Genomic DNA, 27,466 nt, shown 5'->3' on the forward strand with positions numbered 1-27,466 from the left:
CATTATTTCTATATATCCATATATCGACCTATAGTTACCTACAGGTCGATAAGACATCCAATTATCTTCCTGACACATGTATTTCACACAATGTTGTTGATAAGTGGCACAAAATTTGGGATAACAAGCAGATACTTTCAAAATAGAAGCTAAATGGCCACTCGGCGCATGCGCACTGAGCGGAGCGGTGACTTCCAGCATAAGTCACTCCGTGCATACAACACCGGGCGAGCCGACCACCGACAACCACGGGGTGGGGCTATTACTCTAGCTCCAGTCAGCACCCCTGAGACAGCCGGTACCTGCTCAACCCTCCTACAGGAGACAGCCTGCAGCCGCTCTGGAGGTAATAAGGAGACGGCCGGTAGCCACTTCTGCCTTCGTCAGAAGGCCAGAAGCCGCTCTGAAGGTGCCCTTAAAGAGATGGCCTGTAGCCACTCAACCCTCCTACAGGAGACAGCCGGTAGCCACTCTAGGGGTAATAAGGAGACGGCTGGTAGCCACTTCTGCCTTCGTGAGGAGACGACTGGTAGCCACTCCAAAGGTGCCCTAACAGAAATGGCCAGTAGCCACTTGACCCTCCTACAGGAGATGGCCAGTAGCCGCTCTGGAGGTAATAAGGAGACAGCCGGTAGCTGCTCCCGCCTTCATCAGGAGACGGCTGGTAGCTGCTCCGAACGTGCCCTAACAGAGATGGCCTGTAGCCGCTCGACCCTCCTGCAGTAGATAGCTGGTAGCCACTACGGAGGTAACCAGGAGATGGCTGGTACCCACTCCGAAGGAGCCTTCAAATCGGCCTGTAGCCGCTCCCTTCCCCAGGCCTTGGCCAGTAGCCAGGCCCTTGCGACGGCTGGTAGATGCGCCCCTAGAAGGCCACAGCCAGTAGCCGGGCCCTATGGCAGGAGACAGATGGTACCCACGCCTTCATCAGGTGATGACTCCCCAAAACGAGACTACAACCCAGAGGGAGGCCCCAGCCTGGAGGACTACCGGACAGGCCCCGTAATCACCACCAGGCTCTTCTTACTGCAACCGGTTCCTGAGACGGACCCTGACAGGCCGATGCTGCAGCCCACCCCTGACAGCGTCCCTGACCACCGGAGACAGCAGCCTACGGGACCTCCAGACTGCCCCCAGGACCCCCGGGCGGGACATCCCTACACCCCAACGCTGGAGACCCTCACCCTCCATCAGACGCCTTAGCGAGAGGTTCAGGCAGCTGTTCGGCCCCAGCCCAGAGGGCCAGACTCCTGCCCCAAGCCCTGAGAGCACAGGACCATTCGCCACCAATAGCCCCGGATGAGAGAGGATACCCCTACGCGTGATCCCATGGCCCCTGAATATGGAGGCCCCTGGCGGAACTCAGCCCCGTCAGTAGTTAGGCTGAGTTGTTCCCGCTGCCCTTGTACCTAACCGTCATTACGCTTAGTCCCGAAAGAGAGTGACTGTGAAAGCACAGTGAAAGTGATACAGTGAAGCAAGGGCAGAACAGTGAATTATCAGAATACGGGAAGTCAGAGAAGTAAAAGCAACAGTGTTAGTGTAAAAGAAAGGTGGAATAAATAAAGTAACAGTGAGACAATGAATACGGCAGGGCAGTGGAATAAGTGTCTGTCTGAGTGAACATGCTGCCATATAGTGATATAGCCTCACACTAAGCTCATATGAAGGCTCCAGTGCAAGAACAATAATTAACGACACGACGGACAAACAAGTTAGACTGCCAACAGTGAAAACAGTGCCACGGCTGTAGTGAACAGAACTCCACCCAATAGATAAAACCTAGACTTGCCCTAAGTGATAGTATTTGGCCTCATTGCCCTAGGACTCCTGATTATAGTGCTATTCACTTTACCCAATCTTGTCCCTAGTAGTGATACTAACACCCACAATCTAGGCCTAAGGTTTATAACTGTCCAGTATAATTACTCTTGTGACATTTACCCATTCCACTTGTAGAATTTAGCAATGCACGTGTAAGGTTGTTTCCTTGAGTTTTTGTGTCCTGCCTCTCTCTTATTTGTCCAAGCTCCGGTCTAGAAAAGGTAACCCAGCTACACGCTAGGCATCAGAGGGATGGGAAGCCAACCCTAGAACACCTAGAATTACACTGGTGGACAGCGTTGGTTCTTGACCCAGGCATACTAGAAAGGTAATCAGGAAATACCAGCAAAATGGCAACCAAACCCCATGTGCAATTGCATAAATTCGACCCTGAACAGTATGATGTTCACACATATCTGGCAATTATTAAACTTTTGCTAGACATCGGGTTCGAAGATGACAAACAAAAAATCACAGTTACACTCCCGCTACTGGGTAAAGCGGCAGCCAATATCGCACCCAAGATATTCCTGGGGCTCACCTGGCAGAATTTCACGAAACTCAAGATTCAGGCCATCACCCCATCACTAGGTAAAGTGGTGGCGCTGTCCCAATTGGATAGCCTAACTTTTGATGGCAATTTGGATGACACTCTAATCCAGGCCAGACGCCTGGTCATTGCTGCCTACCCGGAGGCAGGTGATGAAACCTGGGAGCAACACACTTTCAATACTCTCCTCTGAGTGCTCCCCAGCATGGTCAAGGAGTATTTTACAATCCATGACCCTACCAGAGACATGGATAAGGATATCCAACTCATACGCAGCATCCTGACCTCCCGCCCTACACCCCAGCATATCAAGGTGGTGAAAAAGTTCCCCACGAACATTCCGGTTCCTCCAGTCAAGCCACGTCCGCCTATGCCCCACCCCAGCCCCACCCCAGCACCCAGTCTGCCTATGGCACACCCCACTCACCGGCACCCAGTCACAAAGAGAACCCCAACCTCATTCTGGTGAATCTCTGGGAGTTCTCCACTTGCAGCTCCAAGTGCCCACTGCATGATATCAGGGACCAATTGAAAGCCGCCAGGCGAAAGACCACCACCCCAGGCTATCGTAAAGTCTCCTCCTTGGAGAATTAGGAGCCGGAGGACAAACCCGCACCCGCAGAAGATACTGAACCCAGGGAGCAGGAGCTGGAGGAAGGAGAAGGAGGCCCCAAGCAGTTGGATTTTTAGGACTGCCCCCGCACCTTCCCACGGTGGCGGGGGCCACTTCCCCCAAATACTGCCCCCCAGTTTACCAGAAGATGAAGCTGAGCGGGGTGAAAGCCAGACTTCTAGTCAACACGGGAGCGGCCAGATCCTGCCTGTATAGCCACTACTTCTCCCGTCATAAGTCGACCTTTGGCCCGCTATTCCCGATGGCTACTCATCTTGTGGACGCAGGGGATGGCCCCCTGCCAATCTATGGGGAAACACGGGCCCTGTGTGTCGACACCCATCAACCAGCATTGACACACCACAAGTTCATTGTGTTTGACTCTTCCTGCCACAGTTACGACGGATATCTGGGGTTGGACCTGCTACAGAAGTTAGGAGCCACCATTGATTGCTGGAACAGACAGCTTCAGTTCCAGAATCCCCCTCCCCCCCTCCCCCTCTGGCCGTTTGCACCTGTATGCCCCGGCCTTGGCCGGAAGACTCCCTCCCCCCCTCCCCGCTCTCCCTCGTTCCCCGCCACCATTTCCTCCGCTGTCACCATTCCCCCCCACCACGAAGCCTGGGTGTCTCTCAACCGGCCCTCAAATACATCCGTCCTGTTCTCCCCACACCTGCCACCCGGAACCCTCTCGGCCTACCTCCTGCCTCCAACCTCCTTCCCCCTCATCACGCGGCAGTCCGAATTGCCAACCTTGCCTCTTCGCCCCTCACCCTCCCTAAAGGACTCAAAATTGGAGAGATGGAGGAAGCTGAGCCCTGCGCCCGCTCCCTCTCCAGCTTCCCCGCCCCTCTGCCCCCCCATTCCCGACCGTCTCTCCACCAACCAATCAGACACCCTCTACCACCTCCTCCTGGATTTCCAGGACCTTTTCGCAGTGGGACCTGATGATATTGGACATACCACCTACCTGGCTCACGAGATCCACACAATGGGCCCACCGATCTGGCAGCCATCCCGGCGGAAGAACCCCAAACAGCAGGAAGAGGAAGACTGCCAGGTTCAAGAGATGATTGAGGCTGGAGTCGTCTCCCCCTCCACCAGCCCCTGGTCCTCCCCCGTCATCCTTGTGAAGAAGAAGGATGGCACAATGCGGTTCTGTGTGTATTACCGCCGGCTTAATGACGTAACTACCAAGGATGCTACTCCACTCCCGCGCATAGATGACTCCCTAGATTCCCCGTACGGTGCCTCCTGGTTCTCCACCCTCGACCTCTAGTCAGGGTATTGGCAGGTCCCGGTGCATCCGGAAGACAGAGGCAAGACTGCTTTCTCGACCAGCAATGGGAAACATGAATTTAATGTTCTACCCTTGAGCCTCTGTAATGCTCCCGCCACCTTCTCAAGATTAATGGAATCTGTCCTCAGCGGCCTCATATGGGAGATTTATCTAGCCTACTTGGACGACGTCATCATCTTTAGCAAGACCTGGGCCAACCACCTTCAGCGCCTTATCCGGGTCTTCACCTGAATCTGACAAACAGGCCTCAACCTCCGGTCCTCCAAGTGCATCCTGGTCGCCAGAACTGTCTTATTCCTGGGACATATCATCTCCCAGGCTGGCATATCTCCCGACCTAGACAAGCTCTGCGCCATTGCGGACATACTCCCGCCACAAGACGTTCACGGAATTTGGGCCTTCCTCGGCCTATGTCCTATTACCGATGTTTCATGAAGGAGTTCGCTCACATCGCTAAGCCACTCCACGACCTGACCAGTAAGGGAGAACCATTCGTCTGGAGGGATGAGAGATGAGCCGCCTTCCAACAACTTAAGGATGAACTCGTTTTTGCCCCGGTCATGGCCTTTCCCGACTATGTCCTCCCACTCCAACTCTACACTGACATCTCCTTGATTGTGATTGGCGCCGTGCTGGCCCAAGTCCAAGAGGGCCGTGAACACATCATTGCCTGCGCCAGCCATACCCTCAACCAAGTGGAAAAAAATTACACCGCCACAAAGAGGGAGTGCCTAGGCATCACTTGGGCCCTAGAGCATTTCCAGGCATACCTATCAGGGACCCAAGTTACCATCATTACTGATCACCAGTCCCTCCAATGGCTGTGGCAGTCTGACACCAAAAATGCCCAGCTCATCAGATGGCACAAGACACTGGAGGAATTCAACTACAAAATCTCGTACCGCCCTGGCAGACCCCACACCAATGCAGATGCTCTCTTCCGACTCCCCATCAATGCCGTCCAGCCGCAGCAAGATCACCTCCAACAGTGGCATCGTAAGGAACAACCCCCCTGGATTCCCCAGCATCTCTTCAAAAAGCTATATCACCAGGTCGACCACCTGCTCACCCCGTCCGGGCATATCATCCTAGCCCCTGACACCACCCTTGACGCCCTCTGGCACCTGCATACCAACAACGTAATTCACCCAGGCACAAAAAAACTCCTGCAGGTCTTTAACGACACCTACTGGGTGCCCAATCCCTCCACCCTAACAAGGAGGTTATCCAATCTTGCCAAGCGTGCGCCCTGGGTAAGGACATCACCCGCACCGCTGGTCCATCAGGGCACATTACCGCCCACAAACCTTGGCAGTTATTGGCGATCGATGTAGTGGGACCTCTGCCCCCAAAATGAGGCTACTGGTATGTTATCATGTTCGTTGATACGTATTCAAAATTCGTCATAGCCTGCCCAGCAAAAGAACATCATGCTGTTGCAGTTGCTGATGCCCTGATTCAGCATGTTTTCCATACTTTGGTATCCCACAGGCAATCCACTCTGATAATGCACCAGAGTTCACCAGCAAAATCTGGGAGGAGCTAGCCCACATCTTCGGCTACAAAATCTCTCACTCGTTCCCTTACTGGCCCCAAGGAAGTGCCATCTGCAAACAAAGCCATCATACATTAATGAATCAACTCCGTACCCGGATAGAAGCCACCAAAAGACGACGACTGGCCTGCCCATGTGAAAATCTTGCAATGGGGCATAAACTCCTGCCCCCAAGAGGACGGAATTTCACTGTACAAGTGAGTGTTTGGAGAAACACCTCTCCTGCCCCTGCGACAATACTTACAATCCCCCACCTCTTCTCCCACGTCTGACTCCCTTCACCACCTCAAGTGGCAGCTTTCCCACCTTCAGAACAACCTGGACCTTTGCCCCAACACTGCCTCCAGCCCGTACAAACCGGGTGACATTGTCATGATAGCGCAGCTCCCCACCCTCCACAAGCTCGCGCCATGGTTCACGGGACCCTAGACCATCATTCGCATCCCTAACGCCTACCAAATGATGGTTGAATATCACGGCACCCCTCGCACTCTCAGAAACCATCACATATGCCTCTTTCATGCTCCCATGTTCCCCACCCCTGCCCCATGCCCAGCCCCATCCACTACCCCCACTCCGGTCCCCTCTACCTCCTATGACTGCTACATCTCCCCCTCACCGTCTCTCTCTCTCTCCCTCCCCCACCGCCTCCACCTTACCCCCCGCCACGCCGCCTCACACCTCGCCTGAAGGTTCACCATCACCACCAAGTCCAGATCTCTCCCCCACCTCCTCGCCACCAACCACCCCATACCTGACGCCCAGCACCACGTTCCCTGCCCACACGCCCACATCTCCTCCAACCACCACACCCCTGCTCCAACCATTGCCCACCCCTGGCCCCGAATCACCCCATCTGCCTCCCTCTCACATTCCCTCGGCCCCGCCTGCCCCATCCCCCACACCAGATCCCACCTACACTGCCCACGCACCCACTACACCACCACCTACTAGGCCTACACCCCACAGACGCCCTGTGGGACCCCCATCCCTACCGCCTGCCATCTGCCCCCGCACACCCCATGCACCTCACACACATGCCGACACTGCACACCCACATTACCACCCACACCCACCCTTAAAACAACCATCACACACTCCGGCCCCCTCTCATGCCCACCCACCCGATACACCAACACACCCACACCACCCACCTCAGTGCAAAATCACACTCCACCTCCTTCCCTAAATCATCTCATGCTCATGCTACACCGGACCCAAATCCCAGCCACCTACATTCCTCAGAGACTTCACGCCATTTCACTCTGGCATAAATCCTCACACTCCACATCCATCTCCAGCATTCAGCACAGCCCTCCACAGGAGACAACACCTGCCACCATGAGGATTCGCTGAGTCATATGGGTGCCGTCCTTCAGGTATAAATACCGAGTCCGTGGACCCCTCCACATCCTGCAACTCCTCCGCTCCTCCACCAACCCAACCGCCCTCTTCATCACCTGTGATGCTCAGCTAGATGAAAATCCCGCCACCACAGCCTGGCACGCCCTCCTCCAACTCCTGCAGCCAGTCTACCGCACCTACAACACAAAAGTTTACAACCTCCAGTCAAAGGGATGTGACTTTTTCCCGGCAGATGGGAAGCCCAACATCCCCAGAAGGAGCCTACAGAGGGGCAAATAGAGCGCGACCTGACTCCGGGTGACAGGAACATAAGTCTGCCTGGGCTGCACGCCCCTGTGACATGGAGCTCGCTCACTGCCACCATAGCAGGAAAGCAAGACTACCTTCTGGGCGACCCAACCACTGACAACCACAGGGTGGGGCCATTACTCTAGCTCCAGTCAGCACCCCTGAGACGGCCGGTAGCCACTCAACCCTCCTACAGGAGACAGCCTGCAGCCGCTCTGGAGGTAATAAGGAGACAGCCGGTAGCCGCTCCCACCTTCGTCATGAGACAGCCAGAAGCCGCTCCGAAGGTGCCCTAACAGAGATGGCCTGTATCCGCTCGACCCTCCTACAGGAGACAGCTGGTAGCCACTCTGGAGGTAATTTAGGAGACAGCCGGTAGCCACTCCCGCCTTTGTCAGGAGATGGCCGGTAGCCACTCCGAAGGTGCCCTAACAGAGACGGCCTATAGCCGCTCGACCCTCCTGCAGGAGACGGCCAGTAGCCGCTCTGAAGATAACCAGGAGACGGCCGGTAGCTGCTCCCGCCTTTGTCAGGAGACAGCCAGTAGCTGCTCCGAAGGTGCCTTTGAGTCAGCAAGCAGCCGCTCCCTTCCCCAGGCCACGGCCAGTAGCCAGGCCTTTGCGGCAGCCGGTAGCCATGCCCCTAGAAGGCGACCCAGTAGCCGAGGCCCTACGGCAGGAGACAGTTGGTAGCAGCCCCTCCGTCAGGTGCTGACTCGCCTACACGAGACTACGACCCAGAGGGAGGCCCCAGCCTGGAGGACTACCGGAGAGGCCCCGTAACCACCACCAGGCTTTTCTCACTGCAGCTGGTTCCTGAGAGGACTCACCTGATGGAGACCGACGCCGCAGCCCACCCCAGACGACATCCCCGACCACAGGAGACCGCAGCCCACGGGACCTCCAGATCGCCTCCAGGACCCCTGGGCGGGACATCCCTACACCCCGACGCCGGAGACCCTCGTTCTCCATCAGGCGCCTGAGCTAGAGGTTCAGGCAGCTGTTCGGCCCCAGCCCAGAGGTCCAGACTCACACCCCGAGCCCTGAGAGCGCGGGACCTTTCGCCACCCGCAGCCCCGGACGAGAGAGGACGCCCCTACGCGTGATCCCATGGCCCCTGAATACGGAGGCCCCGTCAGTAGTTAGGCTGAGTTGTTCCCGCTGCCCTTGTACCTTACTGCCATTACGCCAAGTCCCGACAGTGAGTGACAGTGAAAGCACAGTGAAAGTGATACAGTGAAGCAAGGGCAGAACAGTGAAGTATCAGAATGCGGGAAGTCAGAGAAGTAAAAACATCAGTGTTAGTGTAAAAGAAAGGTGGAATAAATAAAGTAACAGTTAGACAATGAATACGGCAAGGCAGTGGAATAAGTGTCTGAGTGAACACGCTACCATATAGTGATACAGCCTCACACTAAGCTCATATGGAGGCTCCAGTGCAAGAACAATAATTAACGACACGACAGACAAACAAGTTAGACTGCCAATAGTGAAAACAGTGCCACGGCCCTAGTGAACAGAACTCCACCCAATAGATAAAACCTAGACTTCCCCTAAGTGATAGTATTTGGCCCCACTGCCCTAGGACTCCTAGTTATAGTGCTATTCATTACCCGATCTTGTCCCGAGTAGTGATACTAACACAGTCTAGGCCTAAGGTTTATAATTGTTCAATATAATTACCCTTGTCACATCTACCCGTTCCACCTGTAGAATTTAGCAATACACGTGTAAGATTGTTTCCTTGAGTTTTTGTGTCCTGCCTGTCTCTTATTTGTCTAAGCTCCGGTCTAGAAAAGGGAACTTAACTACACACTATAGGCGTTAGAGGGACGGGAAGCCGACCCTAAAACACCTAGCATTACATATCTATCTATCAATCTATCTATCTATCTATCAATCTCTCTCTCTCTCTCTCTCTCTCTCTCTCTCTCTCTCTCTCTCTCTATACCGGTACATATATAAATATATAATTATATATGCTTCCACGTATGAGTGATGCCAGAGTTGTGATGGTGCTGGAGTGGTCAGCTTCTTGTTTGACCTCACAGGAAAAAAAAAAAAAAAAAGTTACTAAAATTTACAACACAAACCTGAAATATAGCCTTGCGACTTTAAATAGCCTTACATGACCTAGTAAAGTGTATAGTTATCCATATCGTAATGCATTACCTTGATTTATTATGTTACCTGATATGATTAGGATGTTGTGAAGATAATCAGGTATAATATAAAAGTGAGTGTTATTGTGGCTACTATACCGGGGTCAGGCCAGTCTAACCCCGCCATAACAAATCTTCTCTCCAAACCTCACTGCAATATATTGATTTTAATTAGATTTGTATTTTAATGAGTTATTGATCATGCCTGAAGACTCATGTCGATCCTAAGGTTAGATAAGTCACAGGAAACATACACTGATAATATTGTCAACGGGTTTCTAAAAACCCCGGTATAAAAACCCTCATCTCAAAACCCAATAAATATTTTTCATTCAGGACTCAAAGAAATCACCTGCATTTTCTAGTATTATCTGAAGGCCATGCTAGGTAGAATATACATTAAATTCCAAGGCAGTGGGAGAAAAAAATCACCGTCAGTGGAGAAACCTACAACCCTTCAAATCCCCTTCTAACTCATTTCTCTCAGTAGAAAAAATTACATATGGCTTCTTTACCCCCACAGGAAGATCACCCCCGGCCTGATGCCCCCAGGGTCGCCGGGAACATATAGAAAAAAATCGGCGACAATGGAGCTGCCAGCGGCCCTCCAGCACCTCCCCAGGCCACACCGAGGCAGCATTTCTGGGGAGAGCAAAATGGCCGAAGAGAAGCCTTGGCCAAATACTAAAGACGATTACGAGCTTAGAGAAGTGATTGGTGAGTTGATTTGGTGTGCTGGGGTGACGTGAAGGTCTGGGGTATCCTGTGATCGAAAGGAAAGTGTACCCATGTGAATGAAAATGGGTAGAAATTGGAGTTGTAAAATAGGACCGGGAGTGGCACCTTGGCAGAGACATGACCAGCACAACTAAAAGGTGATTTTTCAGCTGAGGGAAGTGATGGATGTCGGTGAATTTGTGCATGTGGTGAGGATAAGGCCACAGGTGTGCTAAAATAGAGGTTAAGTGGCGCTGAAATTATTTAAAGCAGGGAAAAATGGAGTAGTGTCATGACCCCGGTACCTTACTGAGCCCAGGAGTAAATAAGAGCACGAGCTCAGAAGTGGCGAGAATAATATTATTGTCCTGTAGAGTGACTGAAAATAATTGTTATGTGAGATGACGTGTGGGGAAGTCGAGATGTGAGGAAAATTACTCAATCCGTGACTTAGGTTCAGAGATCACCAGCTCATTGTAAGGTAGTGGTGATGGAGAATGGAGATAGGTCCTAGGTGAATGGTGAGGTTATCTTTGAGTGAGAGTGATAGTGAAGGCTAGAATGGCAGTGGCACTGTGACCCTGGTGAGATAAATTTGGAGTTACTGCATGGGAAAAAAAAGAAATTGTGATGATTTGAGGAAATAAAATAGTCATGGAAGCCAAGTGATGTTAAGAATGTGAGATAATGATAACTGGCAAGAGTGAAGAGCATGAGTGCCAGATTCTGTTTGGGTGAGATTAAAAGAAAAACATGATGTCTCTGCAGTGTTATAGGGAGCAGTGTTGCTATTATTTTGTATTGGATATTTTCAAGGCTTTATATACCATTGCCTGCCTAATGGGAAAGGAACCAGTTCAGAGAAGAAAAAAAATAGTGTAGGAAAGTGGCATGCATGAAAATCTGTAATATAATACTGTACTTTCTAACTGATGGCATTGTTAATGATTTGCTGCACCTTGGTGCCATTATATTTGCATTTTCTGAAAATACTGCCCAGGCATACAAAATTAATGTGTATTTTTAGTTTTAATGAATTTTTGTTGTCACCAACTGAGCTTGTATGTATCCTGTATAGTTTTTGTTACATTTAGAAGTACCTCCTTATTGTACTGACTCAAATGGTATCGAGTTTATGGACCATTTTCAATCTAATTAAAATGGCCTTATTAAGGACAGGCAGTAAAATGGCTTTATTAAGGACAGGCAGCTGAAGCGTATCGGTACAATAACACTAATCATGAGCAGAGTAACTGAGAAGGGTTTAATCTTTTGTGGATGAGGTTTCCCAAACCTAATCAACTGTGGCAGTTGCTAGATTGAAACTAAAGCATGACAGCACATAGATGGATTAGTTATGAAATGGAAATGAAAGTCACATCAATTTGTAAATTCTTGTACCTGGTACTTGTAATTTTATACTGCTCAGGGACAGTTCAGCCACATTACTTTTGGCCATGATCATGTTAGGCTGTTGGAATTTTAGGCAGCAAGACATTTCAGCTCCAGGAAGCTTTAGGCCATGAGATAATTAAGATAAATGATAGTAGAGCAGTTAAGTATAATTTCTTACATAAGCTACTGTAGTTATAGGTGAGTTAAGGTAACTAAGAAAAATGCAGTACATCAGTACTGCATATAGGCTAAGGACCAATTTCATTTTCATCTATGGATAGTAGAGAGAGAGAGAAACTGAGACTAAATAGATACGGTTGACTTGTTTATACAGTATACTGTATATACAGTATGTAGACAATAAAAAAGAAAGAACCAAACATTCTGTCCTGCGTTAAAGTTGCTTTTTCCGGGAAAACTTGATGAGAGAGCCAAATTCAAGATCCATTTACTTTGAATTACCTGAACACATAAAGACTGGAGTTCATAAGCAAAATATAGCAATGGGAAGAGAGTTCTAGAGTTGACTTGCTGCATCCATGAACAAATGAAGGCCTTGTAGAGTTTTACAGAAACGGGAGCCAGTGCATTGCCAGACAGATGCTGTGCACCTATCAAATGGAGGAGGGATGCAAGCAAACAGTTTAGAAGGGCAGTGACCATTGAAATAGTAGTAGTAGAGAGATGCAAAACTGCGGGAAAAGCGAGACTGAAGAGAGCCAGTAGGAGGAGGGGAGTAGATGTAATGAAAAGACTTTGGTATCCTGTAGACCCTCATTACAATGGAGTTTCATGTTTCGCGCCAAATTGGTTCTGTGAAAAGTACCACAAACAATGAAACTGCTAAAGGTGGGACATTGATCTAATGGGAAATGGCTAATTGGTTCCAAGTCCCATGCCAACTCCCCCTAAAACCCATTTATGCAATGTAAAGTTTACTGATAGCACCTGATAAGAAACTAGTATTATTACAAAGTACAGTAAACCCTCGATATGATGAACTCTGGTATTGCGAATTTCGTATATAATGAACGACCAAATCGCGGCCGAACTTCCCCGGATTTTGCGAAGAGTTCGCTAAATGAGGGGGAAGTTTGGGAATCATCCCATGGTGACAACAGCATACCCTTCCTGGCATAGTGAACATACTGTAACAGTACTACATTGTACTGTATTCTTATTATAGGTATTGTATTTATAAATACCACTTCATACAGTACTGTATTGTATTTACATGTACATCTTCATTAACCATCGAATTCTCCATGTAAAACTTCGTAGAGTTAGTTTAGGTTATGTTTGAACACCAGGACCGAACGACTCCCCTTGTAGGCTATAGTGAACTGAGTTCAGTAATCCCTCGGAAGTACCGACCCCTCATATATAAGGAACTTTAGAATATAGCGACTCACTTCTCCCCCCAATTGGTTCGTTATATCAAGGGTTTACTGTACCGTACATAATAGGCAAGGAAACTCACTTGGAAGGCTGGAGTGAGGTGCCTAATGGAAGGTATGGAGATGTAATTTCCAAGGCAGGTGGTGAGGCTACTGTGCTCTGCCATCTCAGGCATCTCCATCCTCCTCTGCCTATGCTGTCTTCACCTCTCCACGCACCACATCCATCCTGTGCTGCATCTCTTCTGTCTGTTGCTCCCGCACAAACCCACAGAACTCCTCATCCTCGAGCAGGTCCATAATTACATCTTCATTGAGTTGTGCTCCATGCTCAGCTGCCCCTGCTGCTTGCACTGGGCCTTTCACCTCTCCCACTTTCCGGGGTCTGCTGAGGTAGCGGGTTATTAGTGCATGCTGTCTTGCATTCATTTTCTTATTGAACACTGTGTTTATCAGCTTTGCCAATGCAGAAACATGGAACAGGCACTAATGCTTGCTGGCAAACTCTGCTTGATTGACTTCCTCCTGCAAATTCTCAAGAGTGAGCGGCCACGATGAAAGTGATGATGATGGAGTTTTGTCGTCGTCTTTTGGCTGCTCAACTGGCTGCTTCTGTTCGGTATCATTCTCCTCCAACTCCAACATTTTTGCAATAGTCACTGTTGGTGTGTGGCCAGTCTGTGTAGGTACGTGGTTTGTTTACATTTTTCTATCCGCAAACGAAGGGGTTTTCGGTCAAACCCTGTTGTTTGGGAATACAGTTTTTGCGGGCCACTGCTAACCATGAAATTGCGAACGATGATATTGCTAAACCTGGGGCTCCGCTGTACATGATGAACCAGTAGCCTACATGTCGGATCACATATATGACGAAAACAATAGAACCTTTTTCAATATGACAGACTTTTAACTTTTAGGATTATGATCTCGCATGAAGTGTCACTGGCCAGTACACGATCGCTATTTTTGCATATATTATCACTTGTGCAAGTCAACATTTATTTGTTTGGCCCAGGATGTGCATTTGCACTCATCACTATGGGGTGTGCTTGTGTCAGTGATGGAACAGTACAGTAGTTTGGTGTTGGAGTTCATGCAGCAAGTGAGGAGCAGTGAAGTGAAATAAGTACCAGCTTAGGTGATTCGGAATCCTGCTTTTAGACTTACTTTTGGTGGTAAGCAGCAAGTTAAGTGCAGAAAAGTGAAATAACAACCACTTTAGGTGAGTTGCAACTTGCAAGCCTGTTTTTAGTTGTTGGCTGGGTGACCTTAGCCAAAAATATATCCCCATTGAATCTGTTATAGTGGAGTCTGTATGATAAATCGTCATACAGTGGATTTTCTTTTTTTTTTTCTTCAAATCCATCCTCATCATGAGGAATGTGGGGCCATTAAATATTTACAAAAACTTTTGCCGACTTTTGGATTGATTCAGAGACTTTATAGGTGTACAGAAGTGTGTTTTCTAGTATGAAGATCTGTCAGTCAATAAGAAAAATACAATTTATATAAGGGGTAGAAGGACTGTGGTGCTTTATAATGGCATCACAATTTAATAACTATGGAAACCAGCAGGTTAGAAGGTTAGGTCAGGTAGGGTAAGTTAGTTTATATTACCGGTAGGATAAGTTTGGGTAGGTTACAACAGAATACTGTAGGTTATGCTGGGGGTAGATTAACCAGTAAGCTAAAGATAGTTTTGGATAAATTATGAAAATTTAAGTTAGGGTAAATTAGGCTAAGAATAGATAGGCTAATATAAATGAGTTTAGGTTGTTAGGATAATTTGGGTTAGGCTTGGACAAATCATTACTGATTAAGATAGATTAGTGTTGAGATGGTGTTCGTCTCTGGCACATGAGATGCGTAAATATGTCTTCAGCACCTTTGCAGTTGTAAACAAAGACCACTTTTTAAATGCTGTTCGTTACTTAGAAATACTGGAGTAAGAAATGCCAGAACCTGAAGACACACAGAAAAATAAAAAATCACATGAATATGTAAAAAATCAAAAATCACATGAAGGTCATTGAAAAAGAAAAAATAATAAAGACAATTGCAAAATAAGGTGGTTCCATGGCTTCTTAAGAGTACCAAGACAGTTTCCTCAGACAGTGTTCAAGTACCGGTACTGTTATTTAGAGGGAGAAAAAAAAACTTTCAAGATCTTTGCCATCTGTCATTTGTGACACTGGAACATATATGTTGATACTTTCATATTCCTTTGTCACACACTGCACATGGGGAAACTGTTAGAGGCATGTTAGTTTGCTCATGGACAGCAGAAAGTATTTGCGTTGTGTTGGACACTGGTAGCTACAGCAATTGACCATTGTTACACTGATAACCAGTGCAGTGTGACACCCTCACTCCTTTGATATTCTGATTCTCAGTGTAAAGGAACATATCTTGAAGTTTGTATTAAACAGCCATTTATTAAGGCAACTCATTTTCCTCAAGCTTTTGAATACACTGTTAATGTCATAAAGAGCTGCTAGTTCTTTTGATCATATAGAGTTTTGGCCATACGCTACTTGGCCGTGAGGTGATTAGGTCATCTATAAGTCTAGTTGCTACCACTTAAATGTCTTACAGGTGGAGCAGCCAGTTCCCATTTATAATAGTGTAATTTGAATTTTTGTGGATATTCACTCAACAGCGTGAAACTAAAATCATATCAAAGTTCACCATAAAGCCCTATTAGGATCATAATGTTGAAAGAATGTACTTTAAATGAGAATTATATTACACTAATACAGTATACTGCATTATTTCCCATAGCTAACCATCCCCCTTTGCTGACCTATCCAGTGTGACACTAAGGTGGGGAGTAGACCAACGTACTCTTCCAAACATTTCCTCTAACTGCCTTATGCACAACACCACATGCACTTTACATATTACACGACATACCCCAATACGTTACAGGGGTTGACGCTAGCAAAGGCATGCACCCAGAAAACTTTGTCCCCACTACATAGTGGCGGACTTTTGGAGGGAGGCGTGATGGGGGTTCCGCCAGCATAAATCATAGGTTCAGGGCGAAATGGGCTTGAACCTGTGCTAGAGGCTACAGAGCATTGTGGTTCCCGGGCTGCTGTTTCCACCCAATAGAGAGGGGCCCAAACCTGGGAGTAGCTCTCCAGGAGACTGCCGTATCAGTGGTTGCATAATGGTGGGGCAGTTACAGTGCCAAGGTGCGCATGGAGGGTGTCGCTGGAGCTGTCTTGGCAGGGTGCCACGTGGCCACTACCACAGGCACTGGTAAGGCTGGTGAGATAGGGGTCCCAGATCCACTGCCTGGACCTGGGACTGTGCAGTGGTGAGGCCTGTGGCATGTCTCTACCCCTGTATTATTAACAACTATGACCAAATACAAGAACGAGTTTCATAGGAAGCCTGAGGACATTAAATCACCTAGGGGGACGAGAGTGGGTACCAAAAAAGACCTGGGATGAGGTCATTAACGCTTTGACTTACCAATGACGACCTGGGTCGTCATGCATTTGTCAACCTCTGATGTCACTATGACGACTTTGCCCGTCATCCGATGTAATCTCTAAAGAAATATTTAGGGAGTCGTAATTTTTGTTGGATGACGGGCTAAAGTGGGTGGAGCTAAGCCTGCCACAGCTGGTGCATGCTTACTCACTTGGTTTGCTCGGCTCAGTGTGGTGTGAGGTTCCTCACAGGTAGGATTTACACCTCTTGACCTCCTGCTGAACACTTATGCTCCTTTTTCTCGTATATATATGCTGAATTATTATTTAAGAAAATACAACAAATAATGCATTATTGGACAGGAAATTTATTCTGCTACGTATTGAAGCAAAAAATATTATTACTTCTTGAATAGTTTTTTTTTTTTTTTTGGCAAATATTTTTTTAAAGGACAATGTAAAACTTTAGCATGTCAGCTACCTTGTACTCACTTTTTTTGTATTTTATTTTGTATATATTGTCTTTTTGGACAATATGACAGAGCAAAACTCTTCATCTTCAAATTGAGACCAAAGTGGCCTTTCTGTGATGAATGGTAACTTTCCTATGAGCGTTAGAAGTAAAATGTATCTATGCAACTGGTCCGAAAGCTCTCAAGTGAGGGTTATGTGCACAGCCAGAATATGTGCTCCTCCCTTCATGGGAAAGGGTTAAGTGTGACCTCAGGGTTAAGGGACTGAACAGGGAGGCTGCCAGAGATCGAGCAGCATGATCAAGGCTGATGCGTGCAAGTGTGTTGGAGCCTTCAAAAATTAAACGAAACATGAAGCGAATCTAAAGGGCCCCATATACAGTTAGTCATCATTGTGCAGTCATGCAAATACAGAGTACTGGTTTGATCTTTATTCTGGTAACAAGATTATTCATTCTTCAGTTTTCCTGTGTGGTGCATCCCATAAAGATGAGTAGTGAGGTTGCATGTAGGCTTCTGTATAGCAGTAATCCAAGAAAAAGGGCAAAAGAAGGATGTGCATGAAAACAGGCATAGGAGAAAACCAAAATTCACACACAAGACTCTTTTACAGGACCCTAATTACACAGTCAGTTCCATACTCCATCTGCCATGATTTCACAATCTTCATAATTGACTGGAAACTATCAAACCATGTTGGATATGTTTGGTTAATTTGCATAAGCCTTCGTTCATATCCCCATACAACAGATATCCATGCCCAGTCACCATGATTGCACTCATGATTGACTGTACAGTAATCCCTGTACTTTCCAGATATCCCCACTTACCAGATATTGTGGGCCTGGACCTTCGTAACCCAAAAATAGCCAAAAAAAAAAAAAAATCCCCCCAAATCCGAATTTTTTCCCACCCGTAATTTGAAATTGCCGTGTGGCGCTGAGCAGCTGTTACACCATGAACCCTCACCCCTTCCTTTCTCCCCACTCCCCCCTCCCCTGTCAGGGTTGCCATTTGGTATTTTTCATTACCAAATGTGGGCCAATTTGGTAATGAAAATTTCGTTTGGTAATGAATCAGAATAATGCAATACCAATAGAATTTTTCACATGTATGAGGATACACAGGATGAAGATGGTGGATTGTTTACTTTCTCTGATTAATCTGCCAGCCAATATAGCGTGAAAATTTCAACATGCTGTTAATTATAAGGGGAGTGATTACATGTATTTCCACTTGTATATATAATAGGAGCCCCCACAAACTGGTAAAAGATGCCACTGCTCGCCAGATAACTTAATGTAAAATGCAAAAGTGGGGTCAACTTGACTTACCCTCTGTAATACAATTTTTGTGTTACTTTACTGAAATATATATTTTTTTATCGACATATAATACTGGAGAAAAAATAGCTTTATCATAATATGGTAGAAGTGGAAGGTTGCATCCATCTCAGTTTAGGGACAGTTTACATGCAAGTATTATGTTGCCTGAGTATTGATCACAGTCATTTTTGTAGGTGGTGAATGTACATCTGTAAGGAAAAATTGCAACTGAGTATAAAGAAATTGTATCTTACATAAGAAATGAAGGAAATATGGTACTTAAGCAATAGAAGATCGTATGAACCCACTGAGCTCATATGGAGGCGCTTTCTTATGGGTAGCATGGCATAGTTTGTGCGCCTGCCGCCAGGGGCCCAGGGTGGTGCTGATGGTGTGTATACACTACACCTGACTCCCGCGCCTTTTGAAATTACCCGATGATTCCGGAAAATATAGTGTCATGGTCCACTGCACAGGTAAAATATACGTGGAAAAATAGACTGTAGCAGAACTGAGACGTTTTCTCAAAGAAGGAGGAATATCATACCTTTAAAAATTCGGGTCGGCCGTACAATTCTTACTATTATTAAGTGTATGATGGATAGAATCATGTCAGGATCTGCCAGATGAAAGATTACGATCTCTGGAAACTGTACGATATATTTTTCCAACAACTGAGATTCATAACACTTGGTAAAAATGTGCTGAAAGCAAAAACACACAGTAAGCTTTCATGCTTTTTAGTAAACTCCATGGGGAGCTTTTCAGTGTAAATCTCATTTAGAGCATCAGTAAATTATCTGCGATGAATATAATACTGGTATAATGCTTTATGCGTGAGTTATAATCCCGACAGAAATTTTTTAAAAGGAAGGTATACCAGCTCTGATTGGGTAGTGACCCCATGCAGTTTAGTGATCCGGCGAACACTGTCAACTTTCAGGAGTTTGTGGGGGCTCCTATTAGTGAAGAATAAATGCTAGCATTATGAATTTGGTAACGAAAAGTTAAATTTGGTAATGAAAATTGAGGAGTTTGGTAATGTGGCTGTTGCGATCAGGCAACTCTGTTTCCCCATCATCAACAGTTATAGCCTAACTCCGATTGAGAGCAGATGGTTATCGCAATGATAGCCACACATGCTCATTTTTTGTGAATAAACAGTGAATAAACTGCAATACCTCACCACTAGACCACACGGGAATTTACGGTGTTGTGCAGTGTTCAGAAATTAGAATTTAGAGTGCAAAGGATTAGCTGTGGAGTGCATATTGGCTGTTGAAACTGGCGGTTGTAAGTGGCGTGGTGCAGTTAAGAACAATGTGCAGTGTTAAACAATTATAACTCACAGTGCAAAGAATTAAATGCAGCACAACACTGGATTACTGTACGTGCTTCAAGAGCATTTTCACCACTGCCAAAGCCAGAGAAGGCGGTCACAGACGTGCTGTAAGTACCCTGGCCGAGGTACAGCCACTTCTAATTCCTCATTCTTTGGTTCCTTTTCATTTATTTCATGCTTTATGTCCATTATTGGTGTGAATAGGGTCTTAAATAGGTTTAAATATGTGCTATGCATGTCCGGTAGGGAGTTATTTAGGTGGCTTTCAAAGTTAGACTGGGTTAGGGTCCTTAATTACCAGTCCAGGAGGCTGGGGCCCACTATCCGGATGGGACCACTTTCCGGATATGCCTTTGGCTCTGTTTCATCGGATAGTGGAGGGATTACTGTACTTGTATGGGGTCCATAATTTAGGTATCCTGACTCATACCTGACCCAACAGTATTTCTCTGTTTGCCATCTTTATTGACCTTGTTTATTGTTGTGACTAGAGAACCAAAAGGTACTGAAGTGCAATGCTCCCAGCATAAAAATAGGCTACCTCTATATGTGAAATGGTTTTTTAAATGTCAGTGAGTGTTGTGCCCTGAATATAGATTTAGCTAAAATTAAAGTGATGGTTATTAAAAAAGTGCTTCCTAGTGTGATGTTTTGGTAAATGCAGAGACTTGAATTGGTGAGAGAGTTTAAATAAGTGGGTGCAGTGAAAGAAAAGGTAAATGTGCAAAAGAAGTGGAAAGTGGCACAGGAAAGGAAAGTGGCTGGTGCCATAAAGGTTGTGACAGGAAGCAGAGGTCTGAATATGGTAGCTGTGAGAGGGTTGCATGAAGGAGTTTTAGTGCCTACTCTAACATACGGGCTCTGATGTGGCATAAAAATGAAAAGTCAGCAGTAAGATTAGTGGAGATCAGACTGTTGAGGAATGTGAGTGGATTGCGAGGAGTGGATAGGATAATAACTACAGTAATGTGCTTTGTGAAAGATGCTGAGTAAGGAAGTCTGTGGACACCAGAGTTAAAGATAGTGTACTTAGATGTGTGGGCATGTGGAGAGAATGGATGTGAATATAGTAGTGAAAAGGGTATATCTGAGCAAAGTTGAAAGTGGAAGGAGACATGTTAGTCATAGAAGAAGGTGGGTAGATACGGTAAATAAGTGTGTGAGAGAGGCATAAGAGCTAATGAGACAAGGGAACTGACAAGCAGTCAAGCTGGCTGTCCGGATTTTGAGTGAAGGAGTGCAGGATCAAGGTTTGGCATCTATTTAACTTGATAAATGTCAGATTGACGCTGAGATAGGTGAATGTGAAGCTATGTGTGGAATGTTTTTTGACCTGTCAGGTGGAGTCAGGATGTGGGGGGGGCTTGGGTGGTGAGTGAATGGAAGTGTGGTTCACTTAGTATGGGAAACATTGGTTAGTATCCCATTCAGTCAACTTTTTTCTGGCTGTGTGGATCCAACCTCACCTGACCTTGGGATGGGAAGGGAGGTCTAGATGATGATGATGATGATGAATTTACCTTTACACAAGTCTGGTTGGGAAAAACTGTAGGTGTACATTATTCTGCCTGTTATTCTGAGCAACTTCTGCATCTATAAGAATTCCTTGGAAATAAACTTTAATATCTTGAATAAAGGAAATTGCAGCTGACACAGGCCACCATACTTACCTTGTGTAAAGATGCAAAATTGGATTAGAGTAATACATTACCGTATCTCTCATCAGACAGAATTGAATGTTAGAATGGTTGATTGAATTTCTAACTCAGTTTTCATCAGTCATTACCAAGTGTGCACAGTGTGAAATGAATTATAAATTTTTTTTGGGGGGGGAATCCCTAACCAAATCAAACTGTATCTTACATTCAGTTGACATAATCTACCTCAGCTTAGCTAAACCAAATATAGAAGGTACCTTATTGGTATATTGCCACTGGTCGAAATCTGGGTAGTTTTATCTTTTATGCAGCAATTTTCCTCATAGTCAGACTTATGGGTAGTGTAAAAATATATTACTTTAACAGTGTTTCAGTACATATAGTTATTTTGTGTAAATATTATGAATTACAGTTTGCTTAAAATATGTGGGTCATCTATCTATCTATCTATTGCCAGATGCCTCAATCCCATTTGGGGTGGCCACAAACAAATCGCCTCCACGTCGGCCTGTCCCCCTCCATTTCACTGCCCTGCTCCCAACTCACACCCCCCTCTCTCATATACCTCTCCACCCCATCCCTCCATCTCATCCTCAGCCTCCCCCTCCCTCTTCCCCCCTCTGCCTCACTCACATACACTCTCTTCGCCAGTCTCTCACCCTCCATCCTCTCCACATGGCCATCCTCTCCATCATGTGGGTCATGATATTCTTATTTTGAAAAACTAGTCTTTTTGATGGATGATTACAAAGTTTAGTTGTTGCCACTTATACAGAAGAAGGTAAGTGTTGTACTGTATGAGTAATGTCACAGTAATTGTACAGTACAGCGAGCTCTCACATAACGCATGAATCTTGTCCCGCTTTTATGAGATTTTCGCATTATAGGGCCATGTGTTTACATGTTAAAGGGTTTTATGGTACCCAAGCCAGCCCCAAGTTCATCTTTTAGGGTAATTTTCAGGGATTTTTCCCAGGACATTTACCTACCTAATAATGACTTCATTACAGGTATACCCTGGTTTAACAATGCATTTGGTTAAGTAAAAACCCATCGTTAGGCAGGGTATCATATCTCGGTAGATTTAACATGTAAAGTACAGGGATGCATTTTTGAGACTTGGGTTCCCCCCCAACCAAGTCCTAAACTCACCTAAATGAGTCCAAAAACAAGTTTAAAGCCAATATGAATTGCCTAACAGCCATAAAAGAAGTCAACCTAACCCTAACACCTGTAAATAACTCAATAAAACCAACAAATAAAATCTGAAAATTGTCAAATATATCTGGAAAAAATCAAGTTTAGTAAACTGTACCCCAAAATGGCAATGTTCACCCCACCTATGGCTAAAACACATTAATTTAAGTCTAAAAACAGTTTATAAATCAACCCAAACACAGAATTTTAGTCCTAAATATCATCAAAATCGGTAAAAAAATCAAAACCCATCATTAAACCAGGGTTTGGCAATCATTAGGCAGGATATGTTGGTATTTCTGCCCCCACTGCTAAGCCGGGGTATCACATCTAGGGATATCATATATCGAGTTATACCCGTACATACAAACACTGCAGGATTGCTCACCTTGAACTGAAAAGGTTGTGGGCTTGCTGGGGGGAGGGGGAGTGGGGTTCTGAGGCAGGGCAGAACTCCTACTGGTCTCCAGGTGGCCAAAAAAAAGAGCAAAGATAACATACAGCTCGTGTGGAGCCAGAATTCTGGAAGAGGGTAGGCTGAAGTGGGGCAGGAATGCTCAGTGGACTGTGATGACACCCTGTGCAGACGTGTGACAACCATATGTCATTGTCTGATGCAACCCATGCAATGACTATCTCTGCCCGTATTATGTCTGTTCCCACCGTGTTATGGCCAAATTTTTCGTGTAATAACTGTTTAAATCATAATTTGTGGCCTCAGGCCGCGTAATCCTTATCGTCGTAATGCAGTATGGTTTTCAAAAAAATGGGCAGATTTTTTCACCTGCGGTATATCTGCCATTTTCATGTTTTGACCATTTCCTGGCCTCAAAAATATTTTCCGTGTTATGTGAAGTTCGCGCATTAAGTGAGAGCTGACTGTAATTGTAAAACTGCCAACATGCCTCAAGTGTGAGCGAATTCTTTTTTAAGAACTCTCACTTCTGAGAAACAACAGACCAGATTATCCATCCATCCATTGCCAGATGCCATGTATCCCAAACGGGGTGGTCAAGGGCTTAGAGTTAATTGTTTTACAGGGAGGGGCACTAATCCTCCACCAACCCCACTTGACACGTAGGGACGCCAACAGCATCTGGTATTCCCAGGCGGTCACCCATCCAAGTACTAACCAGACCCAACGTTGCTTACCTTCGCTGACCGGACGGGAAGCGGTGTACTCAACGTGGCATGGCCGTTATTATTATTATTATTATTATTATTATTATTATAATATCATCATCGTCGTCATCATCATCATCATCATCATCATCATCACCATCTTCATCATCATCATCATCATCATCACCATCATTCGGACCTCCTTTCCCACCTTAGGGCAGGGTGAGGGGTAGCAATGTCCAGACAGCCCAAATTTGCCCAGTCCAATGGGCCCTTTCATTCACTCATTATTCAAGCCCCCGGAATCCTGTCCCTATCGGATATGCCAAAAACATTCACCATGTTCTGTAGCTTCACACAAACGTATCCGATAGAGTCAATCTGGACCCTGCCACGTCAAAAAGGGGTGCCAGATCCTTGATCATGCACTTCTCACAACATTCATCCAGCCAGCTTGATCTCTTGTCAGTTCCCAAGCTTTACTGACTTGAAAACCTCTCTTCCTCACACACTTATCCATCATATCTCTCCACCTTCTTGGCCTACCTCGCCTCCTCCGTTCTTCAAATTCGCTCAGATATACTTTTTTCTCCACTCTATTGTTATCCATTCTCTCCACATGACCATACCATCTCAATACATTCTAGTCAATTCTGGTGTCCACAGACTTCCTCACTCCGCATCTTTCACGAATCACATTATTTCCTATCCTATTCACCCTCTGTACTCCACATACATTCCTCAGCAGTCCCATCTCCATTGCTCTTACTCTTGACTTTTTATTTTCATGCCGCACCATAGGCTCACATCCATATGTTAAAGTTGGCACTAACGTTCCTTCATGTAGGCTAAGCCTTGTGCAGCTGCAACAGTCAAGCCTTTGTTTCTTATCAAGGCCTCCATTGCACCAGCTACTTTTCTTCCTTGTGTCATTCTACCTTCCACTTCTTTTGCACATTTTTCTCTCTTTTCTCTCATTGTACCCAGGTATTTGAACTCTCACCAATTCCAGTCTCTCTCCATTCACGGCAGTGTCACACTAGGAGTCATGTTCTCTCTCTCAGTAACCATTACTTTGCTCTTTTCTACATTTACTCTCAAGGTACGACACTCACAGACATCAGCAAAACTCTGTACTAGCCCACCAAGTTTTTGTCTGGTATTCAGCAATGTGTGATTGACTGGAAGGAGGTGTCATCGAGACTGATGTGGGTGAAAGCGAAATTTGAACGTGAGTTGTGGGTGTTTGTGAGTGCATATGGGCCTGGTAGTGAAAGGGATGAACAAGAGAGGGAGTCTTTCTGGAATGATGTTGATGAGTGTCTGCAGAGTTTTGAAGCGAACGTGAATGTGGTAATGATGGGAGATCTGAATGCTAGAGTGGGAAATGTAGCAGTTGAAGGTGTAGTTGGTATGCATGGTGTGCCTGGAAGAAATGAAAATGGGGAACGAATGATAGCGATGTGTGTTGAGCGAGAGATGGTGATTGGGAATACGCTGTTTGAGAAGAAAGATATTTATAAGTATACATGGGTGAGACAGGAGGGTGGAAGGGTTGTTGATAGAGCCTTGATGGACTATGTGGTTGTGTCTAGGAATGTAATAGGAAGATTGTTGGATGTGAGAGTTCTGAGAGGGAAGGGTGGAGGTATGTCTGACCACTACCTGGTGGAGGGAAAGTTAAGAGTAGGTAAGAGATGGATGAGAGCTAGGAGGGTTAGGTGTGGCAGGGAGGTTTTGAAAGTGAGTGAGTTGGATAAAAGAGAGAAAAAGATAGAGTATCAGGAGAAATTGAAAGATGAGTGGAACGCAGTGAAAGATCGGGAAAATGGCAGCGTGGAGGAGGAATGGCAGTTGTTTAAGAGTGCTGTGGTGGGGCATGCAGAAGAGGTGTGTGGTGTGAGACGTGTGGGTGGTGGTGTAAGAAAAGGAAGTGAATGGTGGTGCGAGGAAGTAAGTATGGCTGTGGCTGAGAAGAGACGTGCATATGAAGTGTGGCTGCAGAGGAAGGATGAGATGTCATATGAAAGGTATAAGGAGAAGAGGAATAGAGCGAGAAGGGCTGTGCGTGATGCTAAAGTGGCAGCAGATGAGAGGTGGGGTAGGCGGCTGACAGAGAATTTTCAGCAGAATAAGAAAATGTTTTGGAAGGAGGTGAAAAGGGTGCGAAAGGGAGAGTCTGGGAAGGAAGAACGAGTAAAATCAGAGGATGGAAGGATGTTAATTGAGATGGATGCAGTAAGGAAGAGATGGGCAGAGTATTTTGAAAGATTGTTAAATGTAGAGGAGGAAAGGGTGGCTGAGATTGTGGCGGATGGAAGGGTGCAAGGAATAAATGTGTTGGGAGAGTTGAATGATTCTTTGATCACGAAGGAGGAAGTGGAGAAGGCAGTAAAGGAGATGAAAACAGGGAAAGCTGCAGGTATGGATGGGTGTGCTGTGGAATGCCTGAAGGGTGGTGGAGTGACTATTGTTGACTGGTTAGTAAGATTGTTGAATGTGTGCTTTGAGAAAGGTATGGTGCCAATTGACTGGGCAAGTGCTTGTGTGGTCCCGTTGTATAAAGGCAAGGGTGATAAGTATGAATGTACTAGCTTTTGGGGTATAAGTCTGTTGAGTGTTGTAGGTAAGGTGTATGGTAGAGTGTTAATTATGAGAGTTAGAGAGGGTACAGAGGGAGTGATTAGTGATGAGCAGTGTGGCTTTAGGAGAGGGAGGGGATGCGTTGATCAGGTGTTTGCTGTGAGACAAGTGTGTGAAAAGTATTTAGCGAAAGGCAAGGATGTGTTTTGGGCATTTATGGATTTAGAGAAAGCGTATGATAGAATTGATAGGGAGGCTTTGTGGGCTGTTTTAAGATTGTATGGACTTGATGGTAGGTTACTAAAAGGGGTGAAAAGTTTTTATGTAAATAGTAGAGCGTGTGTAAGAGTGGGAAATGCTGTGAGTGATTGGTTTCCCGTGAGAGTGGGGCTGCGACAGGGATGTGTGATGTCGCCTTGGTTGTTTAATATTTACATGGATGGTGTTGTAAGGGAGGTGAATGCAAGAGTTTTAGGTGGTCTGAGTCTGGTAAATGTTGATGGAGGAGAGTGGAATCTGAAGCAGCTGCTGTTTGCAGATGATACTGCACTGGTGACTGATTCAGAGGAGAGATTGAGACAGTTGGTAGAGGAGTTTGGAAGGGTGTGTGAAAGGAGGAAATTGAAAGTAAATGAGAATAAGAGTAAAGTGATGAAGTGTACGAGGTTGATAGATGGTAGGGGGATGAATATAGTTTTGAATGGTGAGTTGCTTGAGGAGGTAGATTGTTTTAAATATCTAGGGTCACATGTTGCTGTGGATGGAAGAATAGATGCAGAAGTGAAGTTTAGAATAAATGAAGTAGGAAAGGTACTGGGAGGAATGAAAAAAGTGTTTAAATGTCGTTCGCTTAGAATGGATGTAAAGAGAAGGCTGTATGAGGGTGTTGTGGTACCGACTGCATTATATGGGGCTGAAACATGGAATATGGGTGTAGCAGAGAGGAAAAGTTTGAATGTAATGGAGATGAGATGTCTGAGGAGTATGTGTGGAGTGACGCGTATGGATCGGGTGCGAAATGATGAAGTGCGAAGGAGAACTGGAGTTGTTCGGGAGATGGCTGGCAGAGTTGAGCAGAGGGTGTTGCAATGGTTTGGGCATATGGAGAGAATGGATAATGAGCGATTGGTGAAAAAGATAACTAGATCTGATGTGAGAGGT

At 46.0% G+C, this 27,466-nt stretch overlaps 1 protein-coding gene and 1 non-coding gene across 2 annotated transcripts in view; one reads left to right on the forward strand and one right to left on the reverse strand.

Annotated features, from left to right (window-relative positions):
- Positions 1–27,466, forward strand: part of fray (oxidative stress responsive kinase frayed) — a 229,000-nt gene that overhangs the window by 77,554 nt on the left and 123,980 nt on the right. Inside the window, exon 2 of the mRNA XM_080274202.1 lies at positions 10,180–10,373. Coding sequence (XP_080130328.1) covers positions 10,180–10,373 — 194 coding nt within the window. The remainder of the gene's footprint in view (positions 1–10,179; positions 10,374–27,466) is intronic.
- LOC145402410 (5S ribosomal RNA) lies at positions 23,685–23,803 on the reverse strand. Its single transcript, XR_013897765.1, has one exon. It is a non-coding gene; the product is annotated as a 5S ribosomal RNA (ribosomal RNA).

Source organism: Coenobita brevimanus, chromosome 57, assembly GCF_032717465.1.
Source record: "Coenobita brevimanus isolate Jiangsu-jjx chromosome 57, ASM3271746v2, whole genome shotgun sequence".
Lineage (NCBI taxonomy): Eukaryota > Metazoa > Arthropoda > Malacostraca > Decapoda > Coenobitidae > Coenobita > Coenobita brevimanus.